General features: G+C 36.5%; 1 protein-coding gene across 1 annotated transcript in view; it reads left to right on the plus strand.

Annotated features, from left to right (window-relative positions):
- Dthd1 (death domain containing 1) overlaps positions 1 to 12,096 on the plus strand; it is a 76,663-nt gene that overhangs the window by 62,894 nt on the left and 1,673 nt on the right. The window contains exon 9 of the mRNA NM_001170705.2: positions 7,715 to 7,772. Coding sequence (NP_001164176.2) covers positions 7,715 to 7,772 — 58 coding nt within the window. The remainder of the gene's footprint in view (positions 1 to 7,714; positions 7,773 to 12,096) is intronic.

A 12,096-nucleotide genomic window follows, 5' to 3' on the forward strand; every position in this document is an offset into this window, starting at 1 on the left:
TATAATAGCCAGAAGCTGGAAGGAACCCAGATGCCCCTCAAAAGAGGAATGGATACAGAAAATGTGGTACATCTACACAATGGAGTACTACTCAGCTACTAAAAAGAATGAATTTATGAAATTCCTAGTCAAATGGATGGACCTGGAGGGCATCATCCTGAGTGAGGTAACACATTCACAAAGGAACTCACACAATATGTACTCACTGATAAGTGGATATTAGCCCAAAACCTAGGATATCCAAGATATAAGATACAATTTCCTAAACACATGAAACTCAAGAAAAATGAAGACTGAAGTGTGGACACTATGCCCCTCCTTAGAAGTGGGAACAAAACACCCTTGGAAGGAGGTACAGAGACAAAGTTTGGAGCTGAGATAAAAAGATGGACCATGTAGAGACTGCCATGTCCGGGGATCCATCCCATAATCAGCTTCCAAATGCTGACACCATTGCATACACTAGCAAGATTATGCTGAAAGGACCCTGATATAGCTGTCTCTTGTCAGAGTATGCCTGGGCCTAGCAAACATAGAAGTGGATGCTCACAGTTGGCTATTGGATGGATCACATGGTCCCCAATGAAAGAGCTAGAGAAAGTACCCAAGAAGCTAAAGGGATCTGCAACCCTATAGGTGGAACAACATTATGAACTAACCAGTACCCCGGAGCTCTTGACACTAGCTGCATATGTATCAAAAGATGGCCTAGGCGGCCATCACTGGAAAGAGAGGCCCATTGGACAGGCAAACTTTATATGCCCCAGTACAGGGGAACGCCAGGGCCAAAAAAGGGGAGTGGGTGGGTAGGGGAGTGGGGGTGGGTGGCTATGGGGGACTTTTGGTATAGCATTGGAAATGTAAATGAGCTAAATACCTAATAAAAAATGGAAAAAAAAGATTTAAAAAAAAAAGAAGACTTAGTCACTTATGCTGATAACATTTTCTGTTCTATTCGGATAGTGACGTAGTTCATACATCTGCTAAGCAGACACTGTAGCCATACCTTTAATCGGCTAGATCTGACTCCCTCTGATTTAGAAGAGTAGAATTCTCTTAATGACTGATCACTCCCATGCCTTTAAATTTTTCTCTAGAGCTCAAAACACACAAACACTGTCCATACATGTTTACACTGAATGATGTTAGTCCCAAAAATAAAAAGGATGTTTACTTTACCCAATGCTTGACCTCAACCTTTGGAGTTACTGGTAGGGTTTTCATTTACTTCTCAAGTTAATCTATAAATTATCTTCAAATAATAAATATATAAATTCACATAGTGAGTCAGTTGTTCTCCTTTTAGTTCCTTTCTCTGATCTTGTGGTTGGTGTGAATGTCTCCAACACTTGCAAAATTCCCTTCTTAGCTGAGAATTGCTCTCAGGTTCAGAAATCTTGGCTAGTAGCAGAATGAAGCAATGCTGTTTTATTTTAATTGCACTTATTTTTAGATAGTTTCTTTTTGTTTATATAAGTGAACTTCCTTTTAAATAGGCAAGAAGTAGTAATTAAATCCATAATTAATTGCTGGTAATATTTTGAGCATTTCGTTGTACACTATGCATTGCTTTAAGGGAACATGGTATAATTCAATGACTCCTTTTAGTGTCACATGGAAATGGATGTTATTATCCCTGCTTGTTAAGTGAGGAAAGAAAAAAAGATGGACTACTTCATTTAGGGCCATAAATCAATGAGTACTAGCCAGGACCTGGCTCCCTTGCTCCATCTAACACTGCCTTGAGGTCAAGGGAAGCAACATTGGCATGTATGAGTGATTGATGCAGTGTAGGAGGTGCTGGAATAAAGCAGTTAAGAGCACTGACTGCTTTCCCAAAGGTCCTGAGTTCAATTCCCAGCAACCACCTGGTGGCTTACAACCATCTGTAATGGGGCCTGATGCCCTCTTCTGGTGTGTTTGAAGAGTCATATTAATTTATATGCAAAATTTAACTTACAGATACAAGTATGGGATCTGACTTTCTATTTTGATACTAGCTTGAATGGTATATTTATTCTTACAAATGGGTATTTTGGGCAAATTTGTTTTCTTTCTTTAAATATGTTCTCTTCATTTGTCAAGTTTACATAATAATAAGCTCATGAGATACACACAGAGCTATATTTTGCTGCATAGATTACGATTTAACTTCTTAGAGTAGCTCCTAGTACATGGTTACTAATCAAAATTATTGACTATTGTCATGATAAGGGAACATTATTATCTCCTAAATTGGAGTTTTAAAGAGACTGGAGTTTTAAGTCTAGTTTTGCACTATTCTCACCATGTGGCCTTGGTGAATTTACATTTGTGAAATAGGCATGGCAATTTTTCACACTATTGTTTTAAATTTGGAATGATAAGCTATGTAACTGACAGTTATGATGAGCCTACAAATACAGTAGAACTTATGTTAGCATTAGTTTTATAACAGATTAATATTTGATTAATATTCTTTGATTAATATTCTCTCTAACTTGCCTGTAATGTAAAGGCATTAAGAAATCAACGTGGACCATGTGTTATAAAATAAGATAGTTCATAGCGATGCAACAATAAACGCACTCAAATGCAAATGATACCTATTATTAAAGAATCTTCTCCACAAACTAAATATAGTAAACAGTTGTATTAGTTACTTTTCTACCGGTGTGATAAATCACTATGAGCAACTTAATTTATAAAGTAAAATGTTTAACTGGGCTTGCTATGTCAGAAGGTTACAGTGTGCCTGAGGGCGGAGGGGAGACATGAAGGCGTACAGCTAAAGCAGCAGCCGAGAGCTCCAATCTCACTCCCTAGTCACAAGGAAGAGAGAGCACGTGCAGCAGCCAAGAGCTCAGATCTCATTCCCTAAGCACGGGAAGACAGAGCACACTGTGTGTAAAGCATTTGAAGCTTTGTAGCTAATTGCCTGTCTCTAGTGATGTTTCCACCAACTAGACCACATCTCTTCTTCCTCCCAAAATAGCCACACAATGGAGACCAAGTGTTCAAATATATAAGCTTATGGAGACTATGCTCATTCAAACCCCCACAACAATAAATGACAAAACTGGATTATAGTGTTTTAATTGATTTTTATAAATTCCCATGCTAAAGATATCCTGAGAAATACTAATTAGATACACTTTTGGTCTATTGCTAATCAGATACTCAAAGGAGGAGAGAATCTCAGCACGCCATTCTAATAAAAACATATTCTTCTCTAGTGACTCCTATACTGGGCTGTAGTAGAAACTAAATAAGATAAATTTAGAATTTTTAGTTGTACATTTACTAAATTCCATCAATATTGCCACAGATGTGCTTGAAATTAATTTACCACCCAAAGTATAATTTGAAATAGATTATTTCTCCAGGACTCCTGTTTTTTTCTACATAACCATTTAAACTATTTATGTATGGGATGATGAATTAGCTTCCTCAAAATTTTTTGTTTTAAAGCTTCCCATTAGTTTTTAGTAGTAATTGTGGTAGATGCTGGACTTGCTTCATCGCCATCATCTTTTCTGTGTTCTTGACCGTGACCCATGTTTAATCATTTAGGAAGGATGCAAGGATAGCATGATGTCACCAAGCATGATGTCACTAAAGCCAGCCCACACTGGGCTCTTGCTTTCTCTGCATTGCTTTTCCCTGTGTTCTCACCCATATGTTTCTCTGCTGATAATGACTTGGCTAGTAAGCATGTCATCATAAACTCCTCTATAGCACAGTACAAGTCCTGCCTGACATTGAAATGCTGAGGGTTTTCTTTTTTCCAGACCAAAGTGCATTCAGAAATTACATGTTCTCCAATATATCACGGCTGTCCTGAGACACAGTGTAGGGTAACTATTTGTGACACTACTGTGCAACAGTGACATTGACTGAAATGGTATTTCTCTCTACCTAAGCCTTTGCTTGCATTGTAACTAGAGACAGAATTTTGAATACTCAATTTTATATTATAATGTTAGTGCTGTAAAAACCCATTATGCATGCAAAAATGACAGCCATTTCTCCAAAACTGTGATTTCTACTGAGTATACATTATGTGCCAAGAGTGGCCTTGAGCCATGTCACTTAAAATACATTACAGTTTCTCTCTGTCTTCATTTTATTGCTATAAAAGAGTAACAATTAGGAGGAATTAACTCTAGGATCTATAAAATAGTGGAATAACTGTCATCTATGTATCTATGTATTTATGTTTCTCTTTCTTTCTTTCTTTCTTTCTTTCTTTCTTTCTTTCTTTCTTTCTTTCTTTCTTTCTTTCTTTCCTTCTACCTACCTATCATATATTTATAAATATATCCTTATTTTACAACAAGTAATATAGTTTGTGATTGCCAACATACAAAGATAATTAGCATAAACAGAAAAGTCAAGATGGCTCTGGGCTCAATCTTGCAAAGTGAAACGACCTACAAGGGGCAAAACAGGAGGTGCTAAGGGACATAATGCCGGAGAGTTTAGCAAATGCCTCTATGACACCTCTATGTCAGTTTGTTGAAAACTGCAAAAAAAAAAAAAAGCAACTCGATTCACAGATTAAATTTTTAGTAGCTTTAAGGATTCAGTAAGAAGATTATACTTATGCAGGATGGAAAGAATAGTCAGCAATGGTTGGAATCCTCACAATAGAGTGGGTGGGTTGGGGAGCAGGGCAGGGGGAGGGTATAGGGGACTGAAATCGTCAAACTCAGCAATCAATTCCCTCAAGCCTAAGGGGCTGATTTTGGTTTCAGTTCTTTTAAACTGTTTTTTTAATGAGGGGGGCTTTATAAATAGTAGTATAAATATGTCACACCTGTACATATCCAACTTACTTATATTTTATTTTGATGTAATTAAGAGGATTATAGGGAGGTAAAATCTTCCATACAATTCTTCCTATTCTCTTTTGTGATAGAATAGAGTAATAAAGAAACTTTTGAAAACTTAGAGCTGGGTTTTGATTTATTCAGCAACTTGCATGTGCCATGAAAGTTGAAAGTGATGAAGTTTTACTCAACCTGCCAAAATGCACTATGCTAACACGCAGAAAGGTTACTAATAACAACAGTAAGTCTTCCCTGAGCAGAGGTAATGAGCTGAGGTAACAGAATGGCACCATTTGAGTAGGAAAAGGAGCCAACATAAAGTAGGGAAATAGAGCTGCCTCTGGCAAAAAGAAGGTGTGGGCAAACTTCTGAGGACATTAGAAAGAAAGATTGCATGCAAACATGCAGAGTCCATTTTGGCTTGGGTGTAATTCTGGACTCCAGAAAACTTTAAAGACAATGCTCCAAGCAAAGTAGCATACAGCCAAGAACTGTGTGCACCAGTGGAAACCATGCAGGGAGTGGATGGAAGGGTAGACATAGGCAAGGGAGAACAAGGCAAGGAAGGTAGCATTAAAAATCTCTTACAATTTCAGGACTGAGCAGTTGATATATATGCAAGTTATATTATAAATAGTGAGAAAGGTATATTTAGAGAATATGTATGTATATCAACATACAAATATGCAATAACTATTAATAAAACAAAAGGTCATAAATTTGGAGAAGAGTGGAAAGGAGTATACAGAAGGGGTTGTTGGGTAGTCAGAGAAGAGAGAAATTTAACCATAATCTCAAAAATGAAAAGAAATTAAAAGATAGTCCTTCATGAGAAGGGTATGTGACATATATGCACAAAAATCTCTCTGTATTTAAGCATTAGAAATGTTGTTGTAATGCATAAATATACTATGAGAAATATCTAAGCAAAGAAGAATTGGAAGTAGAAAAAAATTTACTGATGTATAGCAAAAGTAATTTGATCCCAACATCTTGACATGGCCTCATCCATGCAATACCCTTTGATGTATGTGGGGGGGCAGATTCTATTGTATTATTTATGGACCTGACATGATGGCTCAGTGTTTAAGGACATTTACTGCTTAATCAAGCAGAACAGAGTTTAGATCCCAGCACCTACATAGTTTGCTTCACAGACACCTGTAACTCTTACTCCATGGCATCTAACACCAAAGCCTCAAAGAGCACCTGAATATGTTTGTGTGCATACATTCTCACAAGCACACACAACACTAGCCTACAAATAAGCTAAATTAAAAAGATAAATAAATTGACATTTATATTTCGGTTTTCCAGAGTCTACCACATAGCTAATACATCCAAATTGATTTTGGTTGAAGTGTTAAAGTAGAGTACACTTCAACATATACTCATTTCTTAATTTCCTCCTCTTGAAACTTCTTGCTGTAGGTTTTATATTCTTCCATAGAACTTCCATGAAAGCCATGCCTTCAAAATAAGTTTTCAGATTCGGTGACCATGTTGTATTAAGTACCTAGGATGTGTCACAGTAACACATAATATTTTATCATTTTTGTATCATTGCTGTAGGGTAGTGGTTTTGTTTGTGTTTTAATTTGGGGTGCTGCAGTCTAACTCTCTACCTTGGTGTTAGAACACAAAGAAAAAGTAAAGGAAAATTTTTTAGCTGTGTATGAAATTGGAAAGTTAATACAGACATACGCCTTCTTTGACTTTCCTCAAGAGTCACACTATACACGACTACACTATACTGTTAAAGCCAGGAACGTGACATCATCCATGCCTGTGTGTGGCTCTGTGCCATTTAGTAGCTTGATGAGTAGCATACCCATCACACAATCAAGGTACGGGACTGTTTTATTACAAAGATCTCTTTACAGTAATGTCTGTAGCAATCACTAATAATATTTTCCATTTTGAGAATAAAAGTCTGTCATTTCATGTATGTGTCATAAAAGAAACCAGAATATTTAGTTAGCATAACACCCTGTAGCACTTCTATTTAGAAGCTGTTGAAGGTCTTAATTTTATCCATTTTTTAATCCTTCAATTATTTTTTATTTATACTTTAGTAAGCATTTTTTCATAATCTCAATCTGGTTTTCACTTGTTTAAGAACATCTTGGTCAGTTAAAGTTTTGTCACTACAAATGAAATTGCAATGAACTTCTGTGATCAAGATTTTGTGATATGGGTTTTAATAAATTATATTCACAGAGACTGAGGTGACAAAACCTCCACAGGAACCCTGTGTCTCATCCTATAATTAGTTGTTCAAACAAGGATATTTTTGCTTCATGTCCTGTGCTGTTTTTCACTCTTCCATATTAACTGTGTACAAACTGTTCTTCAGGTAGTTTCACAAATTAATGACTAACTACGTGATTAATTCTAGGAAAATACTTGTTTTAAACTTACACAACAATTTAACTGGTTTTTTGTAGCCTTTATATCCATCATTCATTCATTCATTCATTCATTCATTCATTCATTCATTTTCTCATTCACTGAAACCATGGTTTGATTCTCTGCTAGGTACCAAGTCATGACTTGAATATTATGGTCCAGTGCCTAGCCCATGTAGATTCTATGAATATTCAAGTATTTATATGAACTTTAATTTTAATGATCTTCAATTTTAAATTTGTTTGGAGTCCATGTGGCTTCTATGGAAATATTTAAATATGTAATACTAAGTGTGAATTTCCTGAAACATTTGGGCAGCTGTCCATTGCCCTATCACAGGAAGACAACTGCTGAACGTTCACATACACACTAAGTCTAAATTTGCAGAATATGCAAATGGAATCTTATAAACATGGTGAGTTTTGGATAGAGACTGTATCTTGTTCATCAGCAGTAATTTTCTCCTCTTATTCTGCTTCCCTTTCTCTGAACAGCATGAAAAAGTGATTAACCGTCCACAGAGCACCAAGAGAGTTTCTACAGACCCCCTAGGTAAGGACTCTTGGCTCTGTCCTTGTCATACTGCTTTTTATTGTTTTATGGTTTATATATGTCATAGTTCTTTTATATAAAAAAATTAGAAAGTGACACTATCATTGCTTGAAAGTCTACCAATGCACTTCTTTGTGAATTGATGTATATATAATCTGAAATTGCATTTGCAAATGTACATATAGGACATACATTGAAACTCATAGAGATGTGAGCTTAAGAAAGTATTTTGTTCAAATGGCAAGAAATTTCTCAAGTTGGTAAATATTGTTTTGAACTATTGTAAAACTGTTCAACTCTAACTCTAACTTTCAGTTGGCAGTATCTAGTATCATTAGTGAAGGCCAACTTTAGATGTCTGTAGATGTGAAATTGAGGTGTGTATTCATTTGAAACAAAACAGTGGGTTCCATTGTGTAATGCTGGGCACTTTGGACTCTGAAAACTGGGGGAAAATATTTGGTTGTGATTATTCATAATTTGTTATGTTGCATATAAAGAAATAGGTAGCTACCTAACAAAGATGCAGATTTCCAGATAGAATTTGACACTTTCATTGTATTTTAGCTTTTAAATATGTCATTTAATGATGTTAAATCTATTAATCCTATAATTTATAGTCTTCAAAGACATCAGGTTATTCTCTATACTTTATTGGGTCCACCATGAATGGAAAAGAATCCTGATTAACAGTCCTTATGGGTTATTGCAGAAAGCAGGCACTTCTGAACTGCATTGGGTAGAGTATAGAAGTAGAATTCACTACTATATATCTTATCAAAAAGCTTCTTTTTAAAAAGAGAGCAAGTGAAGTTCATACAAGTAGAGTTGGTGAAATTGCAGAAAATTAACTTTTAAAGAATCTGATGTTCAACTAAAAGCATAACAGCTGCTTGTCCACTCCTCCATCAGATTGTCCACTCCTCCTCCTTGATGTGTGTTAGGAAGTCCCAGGTACCACCAAAGCTTCAAATGGAAGCATGATCATAGATGGGATTAGACTTGACTTGTTGATCTGTCCCATGACCAGCAAGACTAAGTCTGGAAGATTGATGGATACATTCCAAAGATCTGAGTAGGATCACACTGGGGATTTCTAGACTTCTGTGCACAGGACTAGTACAAACAAAGCAGTTTTTATTTTTATCATTAAGTAAACAAAGCATGAGGTGATGTTTACAGGTAGCTTAAGCAAATTCAAGTGCAGTGAGGAACTACCTTATGTCTTATAAGTGCTATATATTATCATCTTTGGTCATGTAAAAGGAACCAAGAACATTCCTCCCATGTCTTTGACTTCCCCACAGAGACTCATGGACATACCAGTGTATTCCCTCTGTGTTCTTACTCTCACTTATTAGAGTTTATGCAATTCTTTCTAGAAGGCCACCTGGAAGTAACATTCTGCACTCTGCTCCAGTAAGTTCACAACATTCCTACACAGGCTCCCCTAGGGAGTGACAATAAAAATGATTAAGTGTTTAAAATGTCAAATTAGGAAGCCTAAATGAGAGAAGTAGCCTTCAATATGTTTATAAAAAGGGATTAATAAGATAAGATCAAACACAAAACTTTCATTAGTTGTGTCAAATATAAAAATGAGCCAAAGTGGACAGCAAAATCATAAATGAGAATCCTAATTCTGCCAACACTTCAGGAAGAAGATAGAGCACTGTAGTAGTCAGTCTTCTAACACTGACAAAATCACTGAGGAAATCAATTTAAAAGTTCCAGAAGGAACCTGGAGAATGGTTCAGTTGTAAAGAGCATTTTTTACTCCTGCAAAAGAGCTTGGTTTGGCCTCCAACACCCACATTATGGTAACTCTAGTTACAGGGAATCTGATGCCTTCTTTTTTGCTTCTGTCGGCACTGTGTGTACATAGTACTTATACATTCACACAGGTAAAATACCAGTACACATAAAACAAAATAAATACATGTAAAAATATTTAAAATAAGAAAATATATTTTGCCTCAGTTTGACATGACTTTCTGGCAGAAGAGTAACAACATGGTGGCAAAGGAGTCCTGTTCAACTCATCCCTTCAGGAAAAGACAGAGAAGAAAAATGGGAAGACCTCAAAGTTATACTGCTCCCCCAACAAGAAAGGCCTAGAGACCTAACTTTTTCTCACCAGGCTCTACATCCTAAACGTTCTACTACCTCCAAATATCATGATAGGCCAAGAGTTGTGGACATTTTGGGGACAATATCCAAGATTCAAATTATAGCAAGAATGAGTAATAGTAAGTCAACATTCTGGAAAACAGAAGAAATATGGAGACCTGTTAACTTGAGGTAGTTAGGCACAACATTTGTGAAATAGGCTTTGAGAAATTTAAATAACAGCCAGTGTTTTGGCTTACTCAACCAAAGTACCACATAAAAACACAAATAGATGGAAGACTGAGCAGTTGGAAAGAAGGAAAAGCCAAAGGTGATGGTTTTAATTTTATAAATATAATACCTCAGTTGTCTGTTCTATAGCTATATAGATACATTTATCTATATAAAGAGATGAATATTTCAGATTCTACAGCAGAACTCAGAAAAACAAAGCTAAAGATGAAATTATGGCAAATGTGGTATGTGCTACATTTAGAATAGAAGTGAGCACGAATATATGAATTCATTGGAGGGAGACAGAAGAAATGGAAAAATTTGAGTTGGCAAGATAGTTTAGCAGGTAAAAGAGCTTTCTATACAAGCCCAAAGTTCAACCCCTGAGCCCCAGAGTGGGAGAGAATTGGCTCCCAACCACACTACTTTCCAACCTAAAATACACAATATGGCGTATGTACAACCACATTTTCACCCATTACCTCTCCCCCCCATACACACACGAGAGAGAGAGAGGGAGAGAGAGAGAGAGAGAGAGATTAAACAAAAGGTATATTGTAAGGGTCTATAATTCGCTAAAGAATGATATCCTGGACTCAAATTGTTTGTAAATTTAAAGAGTGTTTTATTCTGCAGAAGTCCAGCATGCTGGGGTCTCCCATTACCAAGATAAAGAGACAACCAAGTGAGCTCAGAGGCCTGATTTAAAGCACATTAGGGGACTCCAGGTAGTTGACCTTTATCTTACTGCATGTCAAGGGACATTCCATAACCAAGTCATTGGAGATTGAAACTGTTGCTGAGGAAGTCTGGAAACTGCTGCTGACTGATTGTCCTTGCCCCGGGCCAGGTAACAGGGCATCTTTTGAGCGCAGGACTTACCTGGACTTTTGTAGTTCTTATGAACAGAGATTTAGGTCTCTACTCTTGAACTCCAAATTTGAATCCTGCCATGGAATCCGCCTAGTCAATATTTAGAAAAAGAATAATAATTTTTAAAAGTTCAAGAGATTTGACTCAGCAAGCCTCCACTATGTCACACTGGGGAGATGAGTTAACAAAGGGAAGAAAGGAAAGAAGAAAACCATGGAAACCATGAAATCGGACTCCTGACAATAATAAAAATCAATGACAGGATCCTTGTGTGTCAGAGAAGCTATAGACTAAGAACCAGTAGCTATAAGTAGTAATCAAAATTTTTCTAGGATGGTTTGAGTAATTGTTTACCTGAATGTTAAACAGAGTCCCAAAGGAAAGATGAAATACTATATATTTGTTAAGGAAAAAATTATGAAGGAAGCAAGCACTGTGGCTTGACATAGCATAGTAATCAAGAAAGACCAGGGCCAGATGTCAAAGGGACAGGGCATGACAGGATAGCAGGGATGCAGTCCAACAAATTGAAGAGGATAGACAAATTGAAGGAGCAAGTGACTTCTAAATGTAAAGGTGGTGACAAGAACCCACAAAACAGCTTTGAGTAAAGTAGGGAAGTAAACATGGTTGAGTGAAAGGAATGGATGAAATTATGTGTTAAAGGAAGAAAAAAGGATTCTCTGGTCATTGATATAGATCATTTTAAAATGAATTTAGAAAAAGAAGAGGTTTCTATGTGAACTTGTCAGTACTTCAAATAGTATGAGTGACAGAAAATAGTATAGCTGGTTGTATTCAATACATTTTTCATAAATCCAGGATTAAAATTTGAAAACTAGAATCAGCAAAGTTGAAGAGGAAGCACATTTTAAGTTGGTTCTAAGATCATCATGATCTTATATGCTTAAGAGCATTTTAGGCCGTACTGGTACAGAAGCAGATAGAACTCTACAGGGTTGTGTGACAGTGGGGGATCCCCACTGTTAGAGATGGGTCAATGTATATACCACTGAGAGCAAAGGAACTGGAAATTTAGGATGTGGAGAAAAATAGTGATGTTGAGAAGTTTAGGCCACAGAGGAGGAATCAATCTGGTTGACTAAGG

Source organism: Mus musculus, chromosome 5 (assembly GCF_000001635.26).
Source record: "Mus musculus strain C57BL/6J chromosome 5, GRCm38.p6 C57BL/6J".
Classification (NCBI taxonomy): domain Eukaryota; kingdom Metazoa; phylum Chordata; class Mammalia; order Rodentia; family Muridae; genus Mus; species Mus musculus.